Here is a 23,868-nt window from a genome sequence, read left to right as displayed (position 1 = left end):
GGTGATCGAACGACGACCCTGCAAGAAGCGAGGCCGTTGATGTGCCAATCAAAGGGGTTCGGTAACCATGCTTGTAATCTTGAATTAGATTGACACTAAGTGTTGAATTAATTTGTTTAGCAAGTGTCCAAGAACTTGCAAACTGTAAAAAAATAAGCCAGTTGGTTGATGAAGGAATTCCTTATTTCTCTTTGTGTGAGGTTTGTGGTCTTGTACAAGTGCTCGTGCTATGGCGGGGGGGGGGGGGGGGGGGAGCAACACCCAATTGACCAATATCAAATGAATGGGACATGAAATCTCTGTACCTCAGGGTACAGTCCTTGCACCACTGCTTTTCCTTATTCTCATATCAGATATAGATAAAAGTAAGTCACAGCTTCGTGTCATCCTTTGTAGATGACACAAAAATCAGTCTGAAAATTCCCTCTCCAGAAGACATTGAAAAATTACAAGCAGATATTAATAAGTTTTCGACTGGGCAGCAGAAAGTAACATCATGATTAACAGTGATAAACTCCAAGTACTCAGGAACGGTAAAAATTATAACTTTAAACATAATACAGGGTACAAAACATCAAATCTCCCCATAGTAGGAAAGCAACACGTAAAGGATTTGGGAATTATGATGTCTGACGACCTAACGTTTAGGGAGTGTCTTTACCAAGCAAATATTGAGTCAGCCAGAAAAAATGATAAATTACGAGAACTTTTAAATCCAGGGATCCCATCACATTGGTTGTACTATTCAAATCACTTGTGCTGTTCCGTCTTGAGTACTACTCGGTACTCATTTTCCTATTCAGAGAAGGAGAGATTGCCGAAATAGAGGGAGTTCAAAGAACATATACGACATACATAGACGCAATTAATCGCGATTAAATTATTGGGATCGTCTCAAAGCTTTCCAAATGTATTCGCTAGAAAGAAGACGAGAGAGATGTCAAATAATATACACGTGGAAAATACTGGAGGGCCAGGTCCCAAATCTACACAGTAAAATAACAGCATACTGGTGTGAACGATATGGAAGAAAATGCAAAATAGAACCAGTGAAGAGCAGGGGTGCAATAGGCGTAATCAGAGAACACTGTATGAACATCAGAGGTCCGCGGTTGTTCAACATCCTCCCAGCGACTATAAGAAATATTGCTGGAACGATCGTGGACATCTTCAAGAGAAAACTATATGGTTTTCTTCAAGGAGTACCGGACCCAATGGTGGATGTGTGGACCTGCGGGCCGCTCCAAGCAACGGACTAGTGGACCAAGTTCTCACAAGTGAAGCCTGGTCTTGGGTCGGGTTTGGAATAGAACTCCTCCCAGAACCCCACCAAGCAGGAATCAACAAAATTAACTCTAAAAAGATTCTCGAACACTGGAAGAGGGGAGGGGGGGGGAGACCTTTGACAAGCCGCCGGCTTCTTGTCCTCGTCGAGGCGACTGGAGGTGATGGTTCTGTGATAAAAAAAATCGGGTAAATATTTAGAGGTTGATATAACTCGTCCTTTGGGAATACGATCATATAAAATAGAATGCGAGCACATGAGACAGGGAAGCACACAACGTTTAAAGCCGCCGCCATGTTCAACACATGATGCGCAACTATGTTCTGGAGCATAATGACCCCAGCTTATCTGTCTCTCTGTCTATTGTTCCGAGTAGCTGAATCTATAACAAGTTCCAAGTGGCACGGGCTATGGTGAGCCCGTAGTGGACTTACCTGGCACAGGAGCGATGCTGTGTGTGTGTGTGTTTGTGTGTGTGTGTGTGTGTGTGTGTGTGTGTGTGTGTGTGTGTGTGTGTGTTGTGTGTCGTCTGGCTGTCGTTAACACCTCTTAATCAGTGGAGTAATGTAAGCGTGTTGTGGTGGTGAGGGGAGCGGGGCGAGTGAGCTTGGAGGCACTTGGGTGACGGTGTAGAGGAAGGAGCACCTCGCCAGTAGCTGAGGCAGTCCACTTCTCGTCTCACCTGTGCAACGGCGCGGCTTGGGAGGCGGCGGCGGTGGGGGGAAGGAGGAGAGGGGGAAAATTAGTGAGAGAAGAGGAGTGGTGTGAGGGTTTGTGTTGGAGTAGCGTGGGCGGTCGATGGTTGTGGTGTATCGGAGATAGTTTTCCCCCCAGAACAGCCTTCCTTTGTCTGTGGCGGTGTTGCAGAGTGGGCGCTCAGAGCCGGGTCGTGTACACACACATCTTGTGACTGCTGACCATTGTCAAGGTGGAGGCAGCGCTCCTGACGGCCGGTGTAACATCATGTACACTTCAGGCTTTTATAGATGCTTCTAATATTTTGTCAGTAATACAAATTTCCTTCATCATATATACAAGGAAGGAAGTGTGGGTAAGTGGGTGGGTATTAACATTTAGTTTTCAAATCTCATGTTTCTCAGTTTGGCTTGAGAGTCCCAGCGAGTCGAGTTTCATGTCTTCAGTGGAAATTGTAGCGTAGAGAGGCGGGTGTTGAAGGGGGAGGAAGTTAGTTACTGGGTAGAGAGAGAGCAACACGCGGGGAGGGTTGCCTGCGTGTGTGGCCGGACACAAGTCTCCGTGTTCTAGGGACACATCCCTCTGGTCTTGGCCCGAGTACGGTAACTCTGTTGGGGGGGGGGGGTTGTCCCTGTCGCCCTTACTCTCAGGGGGAGACGACCTCAGAAGCCTCGTCGTCCTCCTGTTGTGTGGGGTTACCTGGAGGTGATTTCCGGGGCTTAGCGTCCCCGCGGCCCGGTCATCGACCAGGCCTCCTCGTTGCTGGACTGATCATCCAGGCTGTTGGACGCGGCTGCTCTCAGCCTGACGTATGAGTCACAGCCTGGTTGATCAGGTATCCTTTGGAGATGTTGGTAAAGTTCTCTCTTGAACTCTGTGAGGGGTCTGCCAGTTATGCCCCTTATGTGTAGCGGAAGCGTGTTGAACAGCCTCGGTCCTCACGGGGGTATTCTGCACATCCTGCCATGCCTTCTGATCTCGTGTGATGTTATTTCTGTGTGCAGGTTTGGCACCAGCCCCTCTAATATTTTCCACATGTAAATTATTATGTATCTCTCCCGCCTGCGCTCAAGAGAATACAGATTTAGGATCTTTAGTCGGTCCTAATAGTTTAGATGTTTTCCTGAGTGGATTCTAGCAGTAAAGGCTCTGCACGCTCTCCAGATCAGCAATTTCTCCAGCTTTGAAAGGGGCTGTCACTGTGCAGCAGTACTCCACTCTAGAGAGCACTAGCGTCTTGAAAAGTATCATCATCGGTACAGCATCTCTGGTGTGAAAGGTTCTTGTTATCCAACCTGTCATTTTTCATGCAGTTGTCACGGCTACTTTATTGTGTTCTTTAAAGGTAGGGTCTTCCGACGTGAGTACACATGAGTAATATATTTATTTTAGGGTGGTTCGTGGTCACGTGAGGTGACTGTGAATGGACATAAATTCCATTTCCTCAGACTTGGATGATCGCTTCAACGTCTGCTCTATTTCTTCGATCTCCCTGTTTAATTTTATTTTCCTTTCTTGTGATAGTCGTGTCTGTTTAAGCATTTCCGTTACTTTTCCTTCTCCTGTACAGTCGTCTGCGTTCTCTTTCTAGAGTGGTCCTCTTTCTGCCCCTCCTCACAGGCACGTGCTTCAAGCAGACCTTGTAAGCTTCAGCTGTCAGTTGAGCTATTCCCTGTGTGGGAGTTTTGTCGCTTAAGACAGTCTCCCATTGAATGGTTGCAAGACTTATATTTTTCCCAGTCGATCCTCTTATTGTTGAAATTGAATTGAGTGAATACTCCTCCTCGCTTCTTGGGTCTCTTGGACCTACTACAGTTATTAATGTTAGCTTGCGCTTCACTGAGCTTATGGTCTGAGTATGTAGTATCTGAGATTGTAAGGTCTCTGATTAGCTCATCATTGTTTGTGAAGATCAGATCTAGTGTGTGTTGGTTCATAGTTGGTTCTGTAATGTGTTGGTTTAGCGAGAATGTCACAGAATCTCAACAGTTCTCTGACCTTCCTGGTTGGTTACCTGCTATATTATTGTTTACTATTCTCCATCTTAAACTGGTTTAATTGAAGTCTCCAAGGAAGATAATATCTGGCACTGTGTTAGCTAGGTTATCAAGGATATTCTCTATTTTGTGCATCTGCTCTGTGAATTGTTCCGCTGTTGTATCTGGCGGTTTATATATTAGAATAATAATTAGGTTTGTTTTTACTACCTTGATTCCAAGTACCTCTACCACCTCATTGGTTGAGCTTAGTAACTCTGTATATACCAGGTCCTCTTTAATAGTCAGATAAGCCAGAGAAAATAATAACTTGCTTTCAACTATACTGAGGAAATGAAGATAAAATACGCATACATACATAGCGCAGACTTAATGGTTAGGTTGAGGTTGCGTTTGGTGGGGGTAGGTGTTATGACAAGTGCAGCTTTAGTTTTATGTTGACCGTTGGATTTTTATTCCTAAAACAAATGTCTATTCATAAAGATTTTCTGCACCAGTAAAATACAGTATTGTACTACCATTTGTTCGTACAGCTACATGGACTGTTGGGTACAGCCGGGGCCCTCGCCTCGTGCAGGTCAGGCAGCGTGTGATCTCTAATGCTCCAAGTATATGGGTAATGTTTCTTCCTCTGTTCTCTCCCAGTTCCTTGTCCTCTTATCCCTTCAAAGTGCTGTATAGTCAACTGGCTTGAAGCTTTCTCCTCATAATTACCTACGTAATTTTTCCCTGCATTGTGTTATGGATTAAACAGGTTTTGCACATAATTTAAACAATAACCTTTGCTTTAAACTCATTAACGTTGCCTTATTTGCTCGAAATTGAGTTCCATTTTTTGTGTTTCCAGATCAGCGGGTTTGCTGTGATCATTGTGGGCGCTGTGATCGAGGCCAACTACAGGACTTACCTGGACTTCATCTCGTCCAGCTATGTGTCCGCCTCGTCCATCCTCATTGCTGTGGGCGTCCTCATCTTCGTGGTGGGGTTCTTTGGCTGCTGCGGCGCCGTCAAGGAGAACCACTGCATGGTCGTCACGGTAAAAACAAATTGGTTTGGTCAGTCATTTGAACACAGTGTAACCCTTGAAGTGCATCTTTTGAGGGGGGGGGGGAGGCTATGGTCCCATATACCGTGTACCTGGAGTGGGTTCTGGGACTGTTATTCCCTCAAGAGAAAAAGAATGCTAGACAGTTTTCTTAAGTGCCAGAGCAACAGGGCTGGACCAAGCTCTCACAAGTCACTTTGGGAGTAGAAGAACTCCCAGAACCCCAGCTACAGTGCAGGTATGGCTAGACTTGACTTTTGATAACTTGGTCCAACAGGCTGTTGCTTGGAGCTGCTTGCATATTAAATTATAATGTATTAGCTAAGGTTAGTTGGATAAGCTTAGTTTTTAAAATGTTGGAATAATTTTGTTTCCACTAACTTGTATTATTTAAAACAGTTTTGGAACTGAACTATTTAGTACAAAGGTTAAACAAGAAAATGGTAATTCCAAATTTAATTTAAGTGTTGGGCACAATAAAAATTGAATACCCAGCTTAACCTAGATTGTTTGGTTATGCGTAGATTAGTTAATGTTGGCGGCTTGATTTTTGTTTTGGTGCCCGCCCGTACGCACTCCCTCGGGTGGGAGCCTGGCCGCAGGCATACACTGTATGAGGGACGAGGATTGCCTCACTGTGCATACAAGTGACGGGGAAACTGCCATGGATGTATACACAGTCATACTCTGCCTCTTGGTGTATAGTTTACTTTTAGTCATGGACAGGGTCCAGGAATACGTATGTTTACTGGTTGGTCCATAAGCTGTTGTGGTGGGCTTCACACACACACCAGAGTCTGATTGGCTTTAAGCCCAACACCAACCCCCCCCCCCATAAAACAATTACGTAATTGAATAATGTCATGGTGCCATAAAGATTATGGGGGGAGGAAAGGCTCCCTCCCCCCCTGCGCTCAGCAGTCTATTAACTTATTTATTTTAGCTATCACTTGCCAAGTGAGAGTACAGTGCTGTGTATAGATGCTCGTCACCGAGTCTTCCCTCATAATTATAGAGCTGCTGCATTTAATCAACAATAGATAAATAATGAGATAAAATAACTTGTGTTTATTATTCGCTGTGAAATTATAGTAAAGTTTATTTTCAGTTTGCTGTGCTGCTGTGCATAATATTTATCCTGCAAATTGGTGTAGGGATTGCCTCGTACGTCCTGCGCAAGAATGTGGAGGACTTCCTGCACCATAACATGCTGGTCTCCATGCACAATTACACAGTAGACCGTCCTGGGATCTACAAGACTTGGAATGTCATTCAGCATGAAGTTAGTGATTCCTTTAAGTCTCTTCTCGTAATTTGTTTTTCCAAGTATTTAGTATAGGGTCAATAATTTCACCTCCTGTCTTTGTCCCCTAATTGTGTTACCTTGAAGGCTTTAATCTTTAACTTGTGACTTGTTTGATATGGTATTTAAGATTTAATGCCTTGTTTTGTGTAGTACTAGACACGGCCCTTGTTGTCACCACCACCTACCATTACTACCACCACCACCCCCCCCCTACCATTACCACCACTACCTACCATTACCACCACCCCCCTACCATTACTCTTGTACCGTATATGACTTACTTGGAAAACACTCCAGCATGTGTGTACACGCATCTGTTCTACTGTATTAGTTTTCTTTGGTAGAAGCAGTGTACTCGCCTAGTTGTACTCGCCTAATTGTACTGGCGGGGGTTGAGCTTTGGCTCTTTATTCCTGCCTCTCAACCGTCAATCAACTGGTGTACAGGTTCCTGAGCCTACTGGGCTCTATCATATCTACATTTGAAACTGTGTATGGAGTCTACCTCCACCACATCACTTCCTAAGGAATTCCACCTGTTAACTACTGACACTGAAAAAAGTTTTTTCTAATGTCCCTGTGGCTCATTTGAGTACTCAGTCTCCATCTGTGTTCCTTTGTTCGTGTACCACCCATGTTAAACAATTTATCCTTATCTACCCTGTCAATTCCTCTGGGAATTTTGTAGGTAATGATCATGTCTCCCCTTACTCTCGTCTTCCAGTGTCCTGAGGTGCATGTCACGCAGCCTTTCCTCGTAACTCATGCCCTTTAGTTCTGGGATTAGCCTAGTGGCATACCTCTGAACTTTTTCCAGCTTCGTCTTGTACTTAACAAAGTACAGGCTCTATGCTGGGACCGCATACTCCAGAATTGGTCTTACATATGTAGTATATAAGGCTCTGAATGATTCCTTACACAGGTTCCTGAAGGCTGTTCTGATGTTAGCAAGCCTCGCATATGCCACAGATGTAATTCCTTTTATTAATTTTTATTTAAATTTTGCCCCGAGAAGCATTTTATGTGGGCTTCAGGAGACAGGTTTGGTGTGATATCAACTCCTAGATCTTTCTCTCTGTCCGTTTCATGAAGTAATTCATCTCCCATTCTATATTCTGTGTTTGTCCTCCTGTTTCCACTGCCTAGTTTTTTACCTTACATTTACTCTGGTTGAACTTTAGTAGCCATTTGTTGGACCATTCATTGTCTGTCTAGGTCCTCTTGTAGCCTCATACTATCTTCCTCTGTTTTAATCCTTCTCATAATTTTTGCATCATCAGCAAGCAATGAGAGGAACGTTTACATATATCAAAAACAGTATAGGTCCGAGGACTGAACCCTGCGGGACTCCACTAGTGACACTTCGCCAATCTGAGTTCTCATCCCTAACAGTGACTGTGTCTTCTGTTCTCCCTTATCCAATGGAGGTTACCTTGAGGTTACCTTGAGATGATTTCGGGGCTTAGTGACCCTGTGGCCTGGTCATCGACCAGGCCTCCTCGTTGCTGGACTGGTCAACCAGGCTGTTGGACGCGGCTGCTCGCAGCCTGACGTGAGAGTCACAGCCTGGTTGATCAGGTATCTTTGGTAGGTGTTTATCAAGTTCTCTCTTGAACACTGTGAGGGGTCAGCCAGTTATGCTCCTTATGTGTAGTTCTCTCTGTGTACCTGTTGCAAATCTGCTTTTCAATGGGGGTATTTTGCACATCCTGCCATGCCTTCTGGTCTCGTGTGATGATACTTCTGTGTGCAGGTTTGGGACCAGCCCCTCTACCATTTTCCATGTGTAAATAATTGTGTATCTCTCCCGCCTGCGCTCAAGAGAATACAGATTTTGGCTCTTTAGTTGGTCCCAATAGTTTAGATTTTTTATCGAGTGGATTCTAGCAGTAAAAGATCTCTGCATGCTCTCCAGGTCAGCAATTTCTCCAGCTTTGAAAGGGGCTGTCATTGTGCAGCAGTACTCCACTCTAGAGAGCACTAGCATCTTGAAAAGTATCATCATCGGTATAGCATCTATAGTGTGAAAGGTTCTTGTTATCCAACCTGTCATTTTTCTTGCAGTTGTGATAGCTACTTTATTGTGTTGTTTAACCCTTAAACTGCACAAAACATGATGTGTGACATTGAAAGGGAAGGGGGGTATAATTCGAAAAATATTCAAATTATATTAAAATTACTTTAAAATATTCAACAAATCTCCAAGTTATTGGCTTCAGCTTTGTGAAACTTTCATCAAAATATTTTCAGATTGATTTTAGACTTATTTAAAATAAGAAAAATGTTTTGTTGATAAAGAGAACAGCTCCTATTAACTGGAACTGATAGATAATTCAATAATAAAGAGATGCAAGCACCTGTCCGACGCACAAAGAAGAATAGTAGTAAGAAGTTTCCACAAAGTGGATATACAGCTGGTTTCTTTGTAGCATTGGTGAGTAATACATAATAACACAAGTAATACATAATAACACAATGGCATCAGTCTGGGTCGGGACCTCCCCAAACAGACTGGAGAATTCATCAAGCAACGACTGCACCTCTTCACGTTGGGCCATCTGCAAATGGGACAGTCCCTTCTCCACAGCATTCACAGAACTAGAATTATTGAGAATGAGATTAGTTGGGTCCCCAGAACAATCGTCCCCTCCCTCACTGGAAATGGAAACATTGGTTAGTGCAATGGGCCTGGGGCCCTGGAACTTTTTCAGCCGATTTACATGTACGAGCATTACCTGGTTACGCTTGTCAGAGTGCCTCACTTTGTACGTGAGGTCCCCAGTCTTTTCTGTCACAATGTAGGGGGCCTTCGTACTTGTGGGACATAGTGTTCCCTAGTCGAGGCTTTAATACCAGGACAGGGTCGCCAGGCTGAAATACCCGCCACTTAGCCTTAGCATCGTTACGTTCTTTCATCTTGGGCTTTCTCAAGGTACTTTAGTGCCGCCGCCTTGCAGTCCTGGAGTCTCTGGTGGTGTTGCGCAAAGAAAGCCGAACCTTCGGTTAACGTTACGTTCCCTAACAGATTCTCCTGTAACATTTGCAAGGGTCCATGAACTTTATGGCCAAAGACTAACTCAAAAGGAGAACAACAAAGTGAACTTTGTAATCCCTCTCTAGCCGCAAACAAAACATACGGTAAATTCTCGTCCCAGAAGGTGTGGGAACTCTCGCACAATGTCTTCAACATCTGCTTTAGAGTTAGATGGAAACGTTCAATTACCCCCTGACTCTGTGGATGGTATGGGCTGGAAACCTTATGAGTTATTCCATGGTCCTTACAAAATTGTTCAAAAATATCATACTTAAAGTTAGTACCATTGTCAGTTTGCACGACCCGAGGCAGTCGAAAAGTGGAAAAAAATTGCAACATATGAGCAACAACAGTCTTTGCTCAGATGTTCCTTACAGCAAAAGCCTCTGGGTAACGAGTAGTGATACACATCATCGTGATTAGGTAAATATTACCAGACTTAGTTCTAGGTAATGGTCCAACACAGTCCATTACCACATGAGAAAATGGTTCCTCTGGCACGACAATAGGCCTTAGACGAGCTTTAGGTGGAGTCTGGTTTGGTTTCCCAACAAGTTGACAAACAATACATGCATTACAAAATTTTGCCACATCACTTTTCAGCTTGGGCCAGAAAAAATACTTTACAATTTTGTGATACGCAATATTAATACCTTGATGTCCCCCCATAGGATCATCATGAGCAGCTGCCAAAACTTTCTCCATAGCAGGTCGGCAACATAACCTGGTGGACTACCTCCCACTCATTTGACAAGGGAGCACTCTGTGGTCTCCATTTTCTCATCAAAATCCGATCATTGTAGTAGTACCCAGTCCAGTTGCTGCGTCTACAATTTCTTCCATAGAGACGGCTGTCTCATGACAATCTTCAAGACTGGGGTCAGCTTTCTGTAACTCACTCAAGGAGGCATCTTGGCCTTGGTCAGATGTCATTGGCCGAGGCTCAACAGTGTTCTCCTCCACCTCCCCACTACTCTCGTTAGGTGGCGGTGGCAGGCTCTCCATAATGTCCTCGGCCACGTCATCGAGTCGGGCCATGAATGTGTTCGCGAGGTCCACTTGGTTTTCACCACTCAAAGTTCCTCGTGTCCTCGGGATTTACCACCTTGGCAAGCACAGGGCTGCCCTTACATTTAAGTCCCATAGACCTGGTCACTGCGCACGCAGAGTACACAACAATATCCTCTGCGGCGGGTGGATCCAGGCAAACCTTAGGGGTAGGCAACATAATAGGCAGTCTGGAGTCCCCTACCTTATCCCCTGCTAAATCATTACCAACTATTACATCAACATTAGGGAAAGGTAGGTATGAAGTGACTCCGACTGTACAAACACCCTTGTGGAAATCAGATTCCAGGGTAATCTTATGGAGGGGTACTGCTAGAGTATCACTAGTGACACCCTCGACCAGTACCACCTCTCCAGTGTCAAGAGTGTCGGCACCTTGCAAAGCACTCTCTAAAATTAAAGTCTGGATGGCACCGGTGTCTCGAAGATCACCACGTCCTTCCAGGAAGAACCCTCAGACAAAAGTAGTCTCCCTTTCGATAAGAATGGGGTAAGCAAGTCCAACCACTGTGGGTTGGAGGTCTTACTCCCTAACCCTTCCGAAGGCCTCAAGCCCTGTGTCACAACTAGAGCATTGGGTCTTTTTTCCGGGTACAGTTGCCAACAACTGCTAATAGTGTGGTTTGGACGTTTACAGTGACCACAGATACGTCGGGGAGAAGAGACATTACTAACAGAATTACCCTTCGGTTCACTCTTAGGTATCGTAGGGTTAAACAATTTAACAGGGTTAGTTATGTCTGAAACAGAAGGTGCAGTAGTTAAAGGGTTAGAATGAGCTGGTCTGGACTGGCTGTGGGTATACGTTTTGCTACTCTGTGGGGTATAATTATTTTTATTGGGCCTTTTGCCCGCCAACTGGTAGTTTTCTGCCATCTTGGCCAAATCCCCTATCTTAGAATTTACCTCTATCCTACTTCTAATGTAATGTGAAACATTCTCTGGCATAATATCTATAAAATGCTCCATTAAAACTACGTTCCTGAGAGCCTTGTATGATTCGGCTTTCGCCGAGCGAATCCATTTATCAAACAATCTAATTTGATCATTAACAAATTCAGTGAGCGGTTGGTTGCGAGTAGGCCTAAGGTTGCGATAAGCTTGCCGGTGAGCTTCAGGCGTAATTTCATATGCCCGCAAAATACGTTCCCTGACTTTATCATATTCAAAACACTCTTCGTCAGGCATATTTATAAAAATATCTTGGGCCTTACCCCTAAGTCTTCCCTGTAGGATTTTCACCCACTCTTCCTTTGGCCAGTTCATGGACATGGCCAATCTCTGAAAATGGTTGAAAAACCTTTGAGGGTCCGACTCTGAAAATTCAGGCAAGTTATGCTTTTTCTCATAATGCCTGGGGTTTGAATCCCCGGCAGGTGGAGTTCCAGTGGCATTTGCTCTAATTCTAGCCTCCTCGGTTTTGAGTCTTTGCTCCTCTAATTTTATTCTTGCTAACTCTAGAGCTAACTCTGTCCCTATGAGCTGCACTTTCCGCTTGGCTAGGCTGGCATAAAGGTGTATCACTTGCCAATAGTTCTTGATCAATACAATGTTGTAATATTTCATTCACCAAAGTCCACTTTTTATCCGTGTCATTTAATTCTAGGCCAAATTCCTTGCCTAACAATACTAAAATAGACTTGGTAAGTTTCTTTATCTCTACCACTGAAGGATCCTTTGCCAGTTCCTGCATTTCAGATGCCATCACTAATTAATTTAGTTCCTAGCCAAAGAAAAAATTAAAAATAAAAGTTGGAAAAAACAAAAATTTGCACGGCCCCTAACACAAGGCCACACTTACCTCAATCGTGAAGAGATCCAGCTAGGTGTCCAGTCAGTAAAAATGAATCCTTTGCTAGATGAGCTGGACCCTAGGCTAACACACAACCGTTCTGCGGAAAACAAGAATTTTTAGTTTTGGCACTCAAAAATTATTTTTTTTTTTAATTTACTGTTCCTCCCGGACAGTTTCCCACTTGTTAAATAATGGAGTGTCTGTACTATGGGGGATTTATTATAACATGGGTGTAGGGGCAGTAGGTAGCATTCAGAGTTATCAAATATGGGAGAACTAAAGGGCCCGGCCCCCAAAATAAACTATCCACAGTAATAATAACTTGCTACTAGACCATGTCAGACTAGAGGTTGATCCTAGCACTCCCACACAGGAAGAAGGGATACTCCGTTACTACTTACTTATTATTAACCCCTTAACAACTCCCCATATACACTCACACCAATAACAATAATAATAATTACTTTACCACACTATCTTACGTTAAAAGCCTTGGTCCACATAGACAGGATACAAGGTTTACACTGTGAACAAGCTAGGGTAAAGTACTACTGGATAAGCACTGAAGCTAGATGCAGCTTAGGGTAATGAGACCACGTAGTACCATAATACAAAACACAACACTTAGGGGTACCCAAAACACTGGTAAATACTACCCCCAGGTCTCACCAATCGTTACTACCAGAGTAGGCACACTTAAAACACACAGTACTTAACTTAATGGTACAGGAACTTAAAGTAAGGGAAATAAGTAAGAGGAGAAGGGAGAAGAGGAGAGGTGCAGCCACAGAGTAGGTCTCGACACCACGAACGCCAGCCAGAGAAGACCGCTTCCAGCCACCAGCTCAGGCCTCCCGCATTGAGGTGGTGCCGGGAAGAGCCTAATTGATCGTGCAGCTAAACACATTAAAAATCTTCCCCTATGCAACATATTGTTACTTTCCTCGTTCTCAGGGTAGTTAATCTTATAACAATGTTATACTTAATCCACAACAAGCTCAAGAGTTTGAATGCTTGTGAGCAACAAGATTCGTCCTACGTTTGGCAGGGAAGATACGAACAGACACACATCGACTTGCGTCTTGTTAATCTAGCGTAGCTTATTTAGTTCAATTTTGACCTCTGGTTTCCACTTGAGGAACCCAGGGTCGTAACGTGTATATACAAGTGTTTACATTCTTGTAAAGCCACTAGCACGCATAGTGTTTCGGGAAAGTCCTTAATCCTAATTTTTCCCTGATATACAACCCGCCAAATTATTTAACAACTAGGTACCCATTCACTGCTGGGTGAACAGGGGCTACAGTTAAGGATTGGCACCCGGTCAATCATTCCTAGCTAGGATACAAACCCAGGCCAAAGCACTCGCAAAATGCCAGGCGAGTGTGCTTCCACTACACCACGGGGACTGCAGGTACCCATAAATCCTTGTGGCACAGTTATAGGGGCGGGAATTCTCTTCCCCGCAGTTGCAGGGGAGGGAATAAAAGGACTCCTTTATTTCCTCTTTTATGGTGTGGTGCTATCTCTGCTGTTTTTAGTATGTCAATGATAACACAAGTATCTAAGGTCCATTTCCAAAAAAAGCTTAGGGCTTGCAATAGTGTTTTTTGTGCAGTTCTTGATGAATTTGTAGTTCCAGGAATTGTACTTGTACAGAGTGCATAGGTATACTGACTATGGCTACTTCAAAATCAAGTGGGGTTAGGGGTGACATCTGATGTATATATGATTTAATGTTGGTATCACATTCATGAAGATTTCGTTTCGGTTATCAATCTTCAATGTGTATAGAGGCTCACTCTAAACAGAATTATACTTTTGTCTCGGTTATTTTGCTAATGTCATTGTTTCTCCAGGTATGTTGTCATCTGTGAAGGTTCCATCTTCCTTTTGCAGAGGCCCAATACTAGATCTAGTTTTTGTTCTAGATTTTGCATAAGAGATTACAGATTAAGGTCATTGAAATGTGGTTGTAATGCATGCTATTGCAGTCTGGGTGAAGCAAAATTCCCCAACATTCCTCCATGTATGAGGGCTTTGGTCCTGATTTTACAGACTGATCTAATTCTGTGAACAAAATATTGACATTATACAATGGAGTTGAACTGTAACACCGCTCTAAATGTAACACCACTATAATGGAACACCACTATAATGTATCTAAACTAATAATGTAAACACTACTTATCCTGAGTAACACTTCCCCATCGGTTGCACTTGGTAACACTGTTATGAGCTGACATATGATGGTTACACCGGAACCAAAAGGTACACTGCAAAACAAGGAAATGCTACACAGGATTAAATAACGCTGCCACCATCTGCCTTCTCCATTGAGAAAACATCAAGCAATGAGGCAAGAAACATTGCTTGACTTGGAGAGTACTCTCTATGACTGTCATTAATTATGAAAACGGTTGTCAGCCACTATATCCAAAAGGCTAAGAGGATTCAACAATTGACACAGACGGGAAATTTAACATGAGTTTATTGAGACCAAAATTATGTCAATCACCACTTATAAATTCTACTCTAACACTGGCAAAAATTTAAGAAATTTGGACATGGAACAAAACCTGAGAGATCACACACATTACCTTAAGACCTTTGTCTCTCCCTGGCTGAGATGTTCTTCACAGACCCGCTCTCGATCCTGGTGTCCCGCACTGTTCCTAAATCTCTACAGGACCAATATATATACCCCAAAAGGGGGGAGGGGAGATTTACTGTTGCTACCTAGATCAGAAATGCTAGGGGGGGTCGGGCCACACGTGCACAAACACTTAAAAAAAAATTTCAATTAAGCTTGTTTGACATTCACCATACACTCTTCAAGAGAGGAGTTATTAATTACATGTGTGACTGACCTCTGACCTGGCCAAAAGGGGGAGATCCAAGGATGTTTACACATAAGAATCTGGAGTCTAATTCCCTTGCAATGTTTGAGAAGAGTATCATGAAATATTACATACTTGAAATTATGCTAAGACTAAGACTAACCCAGGAATTTTTTAATCAACATACAAGATAATCCGGAGGTCATCTGGGCTGACCTCTTGGAGAAGGCTTCCCTGGGTGTGAACTCTAAGGGGGGGGGGGGAGAGGTCATGGGTGTTACAGAACCCACAACCCTGAACTTCTCAGGTACGTACACTACCTGATGCATGCTTCAAATGTGCGCGCCTGAGGTGTTCAGGGTTGGGTTTGATCCTGTCACATGGCTTCAGTGTTTACTCAGATATCATTCTTTTTTTTCATTGTGCTCTAAACCTGATAATGATTTTGTATTTTGAAGTAGTGTTTGGTGTTATCCACTGTGTGCCACAGCACCACTTTTGTCAAGCATTTGGCTATCCTGCTTGCTCTTAAAATTATGACAAGTATGTTTATTTTGCCATTGTTAGCCATCCTAGGAGTGCACTCCATACCATGGAGCCTTTCACACACATTTCCGTGAATTAATTTGACTGGTGTTGAAGAAGTGTAGCTCTTAAATAAGATACTTGCCAGTGTACTGCACATGTCAAGGCTCTGTCTCACCGGCTGCCTCAGTAGCCAGTGAGGCAGCCAAAAATTCCTTATGTTGACCAAACCGCACACTAGAAAGTGAAGGGACGACGACGTTTCGGTTCGTCCTGAACCATTCTCAAGTCGATTGTGTTTGGTCAATATATTTCAGCCACGTTACTGTGACGTCTCGTCTGCACAAGAATTCATTAGTTAAATCAATTTCCTCAGTATTACCTCCCATTTGGTGATTTCCTCCATCCCGTGATCAGGTCAACCACCTTCTTGTTTGGCAACATTGCTGGAATACCAATATGGTTAGCACCTCTTAAGATAAGGTGAAGGCATCAAATGTGACTTGTCCCTTGGTTTATTCCTCGCTGCCATGCTAATGGAAGATGCATTTTGAGTTTGCATTTCAGTAGTGTCCACATAGTGAAAGGGTACCTGCAGTGGCAACATTTTTCAACTTTTTATTTTTTAATACTACCCAAGAAAATTTAATTAGGAATGAGATACATAAAACCCTTGAAACTATGTTACTTAACATTATACTAGAAAGTAAAAATTTGTAGGAAGGAAGATGGCAAGCAGCAAGACTGTATAACACTGCAAATAATATTAGAATGACAAGACAAATATTTACCATAATTTATGGAAGTTCTTTCATTAGTGCCCAATGCACATTATAGTCTAGTGTCTTGTAGTGTGTAATCTATCTTTATGTTTTAGCATGCCTGCTGTGGTACGGATAATTACACAGATTGGAAAGCGACGGCCTTTGGAGAAGCCATCAATGGAGTTCCTGATGCTTGCTGCAAGGAGAACACCATTGGCTGTGGCAACAAAACATTTAACAAACTACCTCAACAGGTTAGCACAATGTCAATAAAATCAAATTTTGCAATAAATTACCTTGCTAAATTATATCACAGAAAGGGGTAGACATCTATCGATTATACAATGTTCTTACAGTTCATGGGGAAAAATAGTAAACGGTTTTAAAAGCAACTAATTGAATTTGTATTTCCACACACATTGTCTTGATTATCCTCATATTGGAATATTATATTTTAGTTTACAAAAGTGTAGACTGTGTGCATTCAATTTGAAGGATTTTAATACTGCACTGTATGTGAAAATATAATATAAGATGTGCCTATTAGCACGATGACCAAATCACAGATCGAAAGAACAAGAGACGACTGTTTTGGTCCAGGACGGACCAAAACATCGTTTTTCCATCTTCTGTTGTGTGGTGTAGTCATCATATCTTCAGCCATGTTAATTGTAACTTATCTGCCTATTAACAATTTAATCAACCTTATCTAATTCTGGGCAAATTAAATGAAGTGTGCCAGATGTTGAAACAAACTTTTGAATCTGGATTTATGCTGTAGGAAGCATAATTAAGTGATCAGTGCTTGTCACGAATGATTGTATTTTGTGGTGTACTTTCCATCTTGGCTCCCTCTGTATTTTGTGGTGTACTTTCCATCTTGGCTCCCTCCCCATTGCCCATAACCTTCTCCAGTATAACCATCATTGCTCCAAATAATCTTGTCTTTAGTTGTCATACCATAACCTGGGACATTAGACCTTCAAGTTAATTGCTGCTTCTCTTATGCATCTTGACTACGAAATTAAGAAAGTTTATACCGAAAAAAGCATTTTGGTAAAGAAAACCTTCAGATATGGAGTGGTTTGCTTTGTATCACATAAGAGGGCAGAAATGCATTACTATCTCACAGGGTTGAGATGGGTTAATTTATTTTAGCAGGGAGGTAAAGTAATAAGCAGGATAAAGCACTAAGCCAGTTTAACTACATTATATAGCACTTGGAAAGGATAAGGGTATGGAGTGAAGGATTAGCGGCAATCACTTGGATCATCAGGGATTGAACGCCAACCCGCGAGAACCGATGCAGTTGTACTGACTGTTGAAATGTGGTTATAACTAGTCAGTATAGTGGTGGCCTTGCTCCTTTATTTGTAATAATAAATTGTTTATTGAAATATTTCATAGACATTTTTATATAACTTGCTATTAAGGTAACATTTTAATGTACTGTATTTGTAAACTAGGCTGCTATATGTTGTTCGATAATCCAACAGTTATGGTCAATAATTATTTTGTCCGAATCGAGAAACTGTCAAACTCGCTCTCGATTTCGATTATATGACAATAGCACTACAGTACTGTATATCCAAAAACAATGGAATCATAATGGAAAATTATATTCAATGTTAAACATTCAGTAGTTATTTCTGTATAAAAGTATGTATTTGTCTGCCAAATAGTAAATTAGTCGATAATTTACCAATAGCCAATAAGCCAGGTGGCAACAGTATACTCACTGCATTTTGTCTGTAATTTATCTTGAGGGGTTAATTGCTACTTTGTTTAACTAATTGTTGTATAAGGAAATGGTTATTTAAAGTTTTTTGGTGAATTCTTATTATTGGTTGTATTTTTTTCAGCTTACATACATCAACCAGGAAGGCTGCTTTGACAAGCTTAAGGGAGATGCGAAAGAGAATGTCACCATCTTGGGAGGAGTGGCCATAGGCATTGGATTTGTCCAGGTATTTACAAATTTTATGCAAATCTGAATATGCAGAGTCACAAGAATGTGATATATCAAAGAAAACGTTGAAGATGTGCAATGTGATCTAATAGGAAATATCAGACCAATAGCTCCAGGGAGCCTCTGGAGCTCGCCTAGAAAATGGCGTTCCATTACATTCAACTTTTTTTCTGGGGGGGGGGGGAGCCCCTACGGCTCCCCGGAGCTGTCCATGGCTGATATGGATATCCTAACTATTTTGCATCAGTCGATGTGGGTGGAGTTCTAGCCTACCGGGGACCACGAGCCAGAAACTGGCCCCCCCTCACAGAGGCACGGGGAGCAATGGCCCATAGAAATGCACGTGATTTGGAGCATTCTATATCTGCCATCGACCGGGACAGGCACCCAGAAAGGTAAGCGCCACAAAAACCCCTATTCTGGTTAACAACGAAAATTGGCAAACGAGTGGACAGAACTCCCCAAAAGAAAGAGTAAACAAGCATGACGTCACACGAGCCGCGCCACATGTCTGCGCAGCTCCCCCCTCCCCGGGAGGGGGAAGGGGGAGCCCCAGACCCCCGAGCCGGCGATCCACGCCCCAGTTACTCGGCTGATGGGATAGTGCATGGTCGTGTGGCTCCAGCTCCAGTCTTGTCTCAGTGCTGTGACTTGTTTTCAGTGCTGCTCCTACGGTGGTCATGTGAGCTGGGAGTATTATTCTCAGGTACTTGGGCTGCATGTGCTTAGGGTCCTTCCTTCCCTGAGTACCCTTTAAGTACTGCCCTTGGGGTACTTACAGGGGTTGAAAGGGTTGCCTTCCACAAGTCACCTTGGGTCTACCTCTGTTGGCTTTTCGCTGCTTGGCGTTTGGCCGCCCCGAGTGTTTGGGGGTTTTCCTCCCTTGTTTACCTTGGGGTAAGTGGTAGTTATAGCACTGGTGGGGTGCAGGGTACTGCGTAGCTAGTTTTCACCTATAACATCGGCCGGCTCTGTTCCCACTGGTATGTTGTCCACTTGTGTGTTTTTTTTTTTTTTTTTTTTTTTTTTTTGCCTGGTGGGGGGTCTGCCTTGTGTTTTTCCCTTCCCCTTAAATTAGGGTCGTTTGTGTGGTGGCACCCCTTGCTTCGCCTTCGCGAGTGGACACGTCCTGTGGGTTCAGCTTGTGGGGGCCTTGGGCTCCATTGGACCCCGCCTGGATTTTCCGTCCTTCTGAGCGGGGCTTACTGTTACAAGGAGTGGGGTTTTCCTTTTCCCCCCTCTGCGTACTATTTGGACTTGGGTTCTACTCCTCCCCGGGTTTGGTTCCGTGTCCCTGTGGATTCTTCGGTTCCGTCTTTCCGGAGGTTTTCGGCTACCCCGCATCTCTCCGCCGGAGGTGCGGTCGGCCTTTGCGGCTTACCTCCTGTGTGACCCGGAGTAAGCTTCCATAATGGATCCTTCTTCTTTCAGGTTTGGATCGTCGTGTCCTTACTGGGTGCGTTAATGAGGTTCCAGGGTCATCCTGGCTTGCAGACTGCCCCTTGTTTTCGCAGGATGTTTGGGCCTCGTTCTGTCGAACCTGCACGTTTGAGTGGCGTGAGACATTGACGGTGGTCCAGGTTTACCTGGGGGTGATTTTGAGCATCTTATAATGAGTGTCTTTTTGCTCCTGCCCTTCTACAGGATGTTGATGCGGTGCAGCTGTATGTGCAGGTTCCTTCCCTGTCAGCTACTCTTGTTTTGCGCGCTCGTGGCTTTTTGGCTTCGGTCCTGCGTTTCTTTTCCCTCCTGGAGCTATCTTCAGATTGGCTTGATGTTTAGGCGCTTGAGGTCGTTCCTGGGTCTGACGCTTTGGTCTTGGCTGCTCGGGTGTCGTCTGCCATGTTGAAGCTTTTTGCGCCGATCTTGTGGGAGGCGTTGCTGCAGTTTCTCGCTGCGCGTTTCGTGTGTCGTCAGGCGATCCTTGCTTCCTCCTTGGAATTTGCTTGGGCCCTGGTTCTTAGGTTGTCTTCTTCCTTTTGTCCTCTGCTTTTTGAGGTTTCTGCAGTTGAGCGTTATATTCAGGCGGCTTCTTCCTCTTGCCGCCCTATGTCTGAGTTGTTAGTGCTCCGGGGAACCGGGGGAATTTTTCCTGGCGGGGTCGTACCAGGGCCCGTGGTTCCATTCGTCGGGGTGGGCCACAGGTGTCGGGTTCGGTGCCGGTGCCCCCTGCGGTCCCACCTGTGCCTGGTCGGCGTGGTGTTCGCTCTGAGCGCAGGTCAGGTTCTCGTAAGGGGCAGCGGTCCTTTTGCGGTTCGCCCATTGATGGGCCGATGGCTGTCCCTGTTCGTTCACGCCTGGTCTCACGATATGTGGGCTTTTCGGGTCGTTTCTCACGGCCTGCGGTGGCGTTGGGTGGCTCCTCCTCCTACGGGGGGGTTCGGGGCTGACGGGGCAGGTTTCCTCTCCTGCGCTCCATCGGGTCATCGTGGAGTGGGTACGCTTGGGCGTAGTCGAAACGACTCGAATCCCCTCAGGTGGATTTTCCGCCCGTTTCCAGTTCCGAAACGGGACTGTGCGGACCTGCGGTTCATTCTGGACTTGTCCTTTCTGAATCCTTGGGTTTCTTGCCCCTCGTTTCGGATGACCACTCTGTCCCAGGTCTGGCTTCTGTTGGAGCCGGGTGCTTGGATGGTGTCCCTGGATCTCAAGGACGTGTATTGGCATGTCCCTATTCATGTGGGGTTCCGGGACTGGCTCGGTTTTATTGTGGGGCGTCAGTGCTACCGTTTTTGTTGTCTCCCCTTCGGGTTGAACCTGGCACCTCGCGTGTTCACGCGTCTTACCCGGGTCATGATGGCCCGTCTGCGTCTGTTAGGTGTTCGGGTGTTGGCTTACCTTGACGACTGGCTGGTTTGGGCTCCCAGTCTGTCCGCGTGTCTTCTCGCCAGGTATTTGGTGCTTTCCCAGCTCGGCGGGTTTGGGTTCCTGGTGAACTGGCGGAAGTCCCATTTGGTGCCCTCCCAGGTTCGGTCCTGGCTGGGTCTTGTGTGGGACTCTCGGACCGCGTCCTTGTCTCTTCCTCCGGAGTGTCTCCTTCGGCTGCGGTCTCGCCTGTGTCCGTTTCTGGGGGGCTCCCGGGTCACCCGGCAGTTGCTCGAGGGTTTGTGTGGGAGCCTGAACTTCGCGATGTTGGTCTACCCGCCGGGTCCGGTTTGGCTTCGTCGGCTGTTCTGGGTCCTTCGGGGACGTCCCTTCCGCCTCTTTTGTGATCGCTGGGTTTGCCCCTGGGGGCTTTGTGTCAGCTGCTGCGTCGCTGGCTTCCTCTGGGTTTTTCGGGGTTCAGTGCCTTGGTGCTTGCCAGAGCCCTCGCTTGATGTGACCTTGGAAGCGTCGTCTCTAGGCTGGGGTTTTGTAACCAGTGCTCACCAGGCCGGCCAGGGGCGGTGGGGTCCGTCCTTCCGTCGGGTCCACTGCACGGTGCGGGAGTTTGTGGCGGTGTGGTTTGCGCTATGGAGGGTTCGAGTCGCCCGCGGATCAACGATCCGGCTCCTTTCGGACGCCTCCCTGGTGGTTTGTTGTCTGAACCGAGGAGGTTCAATGCGCTCCTTGGCTCTTTGGGGTTGGTCACTTCGGACGACTTGTCTGCCGAGTTCTTGGGGTTTGGCTCTCCTGGCAGTTCACGTCCGGGGGGTGTCCAACATCCTGGCGGACGGCCTGTCCAGGTTCGTTCCCCTGTCCACAGAATGGACGGTCGATGCCGACTCCTTCAGTTGGCTCTGCCGGACGTTCGGGTGCCCGGAGGTGGACCTCTTCGTGTCGGCGTGGTCAAGGCATCTTCCGGTTTACGTGGCACCCTTCCCTGACTTCGAGGCTGTCGGGATCGATGCTTTTCGGCAGGACTGGTAGAGGTGGGGGTTCCTGTACCTCTTTCCCCCAGTTCAGCTGCTGCTCCAGGTCATGGCTCGCTTGGAGACTTATCAGGGTCGAATGGTCCTCTTGGCCCCATGGTGGCCGGCCCAGCCATGGTTTCAGGTGATGCTTGCCCAGTGTCTGAACCCGAAGGTTTTTCCGTGGCTCCGCCTCTTTCAGGAGATCGGGCTGGTCCAGTACGTGACTGGTTCGCTCTTCTCCACTAGTCTTTGCGTTTGGTGTTTTTGACTCGTGTTTATCACCATCTTTATGGTGGGCAGGTGACTTCCTTGTTGGTTTCTCACTTGCGAGTTTCCTCTCAGCGGCAGTATGAAGTTTCCTGATGGCCCTTCCGGTTCTTTTTGACCCTTCGTCATTGTTCCTCGCTATCGGTTCGGGTGGTGGTGTCCTTTCTATCTAGGTTGTTTCAGGACAGTCTTCTGATGTCTAATACTGTCGTCTCGTATCGTGCGGCGCTGACGCAGCTGCTGCACCTTGCTTTTGGTATTGATGTTACTTCTGTGCCGTTTCGCAAGCTGTCTCGTGCGTTGTTTTACCTCCGGCCTGCTCATGCGCCGCCTGAGCCATTCTGGTCCTTGGAGAGAGTGCTCTTCTATCTTTCCTCTCCTCGGTTTGTTGTGACCCTTTCAGTTCAAGATTGTTTTGCTAAGGCTCTCTTTCTGTTGGCATTAGCTTCTGGGGTTCGTATTGCGGAGCTTCATGCTCTACTCCTGCGCAGAGGTTTTTGCTCCTTTGGTCGTGGTCTTCGGTTTGTTCGTTTGCAGCCGTCTCACTCTTTTCTGGCGAAGATTGAGACTGCTGCTTTCCGGAGGGGTCCTTGGGTTGTGGATGCTTGGTTTGTCAGGCTGGGGGTTCACCATGTGTTGTTTCCGGTTGCGGCCCTCCGCTGTTATCTGTGCGCCACAGCTTCTGTGTCCGGGGACACGCTTTGGGTTGATCCGGTTTCCCTTCTTCCCTGTTCGTGGGTTCGGGTCTCTCGGGTCGTCTGCAGGGTTATTAAATCCAACCAGCCTGTGGTCTATCCCCATGCCCATGACGTTCGTAAGTTTGCTGCTTGCTGCCGTCTTCAGTAATATGTCTTGGGTTGACATTCGGGCACGGGGATTTTGGCGGACGAACAGGGTCATGGCTGCACGCTACCTTGTAAACGTTCCTGGGCCCAGTCGGGCCTATGTTACTTTAGGTTGGCGGTTGCAGCCCGTTGTCTCGTCTTCGCGTTGAGGAGTGGAGCACCGACCGCCTCCCGGGTAAGTCCCCTTGGTTTTCTTGGTAGTTTTTGGTGAGGTAGCTCTGGGGAGCTGTAGGGGCTCCCTCTAGAAAGCCAGCATTAAATGTAATGAAACGCCATTTTCTGGGTGAGTCCCAGAGGCTCCCCGGCATCCCTCCTGCCCTCTGGTCGGCGTTTTTTTCGCGGTTTTGATATCCAGCCTCTGAACTGGGGCTTGGATCGCCGGCTCGGGGATATGGGGCTCCCCCTTTCCCCTCCCGGGGAGAGGGGAGCTGAGCAGGCATGCGGCGCGGCTCGTGTGACATCATGCTTATTTGCTCGTCTTTCTTTTGGGGAGTTCTGTCCACTCGTTTGTCAATTTTCGTTGTTAGCCAGAATAGGGGTTTGTTTTGTGGCGCTTACCTTTCTGGGTGCTTACCTTTCTGCTTTCTGGGCAGATATAGA

General features: G+C 45.7%; 1 protein-coding gene across 1 annotated transcript in view; it reads left to right on the top strand.

Annotated features, from left to right (window-relative positions):
• Window positions 1–23,868, top strand: part of LOC123755932 (CD63 antigen) — a 178,734-nt gene that overhangs the window by 152,363 nt on the left and 2,503 nt on the right. Inside the window, exons 2-5 of the mRNA XM_045738896.2 lie at window positions 4,826–5,014; window positions 6,132–6,305; window positions 16,468–16,608; window positions 18,217–18,321. Coding sequence (XP_045594852.1) covers window positions 4,826–5,014; window positions 6,132–6,305; window positions 16,468–16,608; window positions 18,217–18,321 — 609 coding nt within the window. The remainder of the gene's footprint in view (window positions 1–4,825; window positions 5,015–6,131; window positions 6,306–16,467; window positions 16,609–18,216; window positions 18,322–23,868) is intronic.

The sequence above is a fragment of the Procambarus clarkii genome, chromosome 43, assembly GCF_040958095.1.
Source record: "Procambarus clarkii isolate CNS0578487 chromosome 43, FALCON_Pclarkii_2.0, whole genome shotgun sequence".
NCBI lineage: Eukaryota > Metazoa > Arthropoda > Malacostraca > Decapoda > Cambaridae > Procambarus > Procambarus clarkii.
Note: the sequence above shows the minus strand (reverse complement) of the source record. Positions and strands in the feature narration are given on the sequence as shown.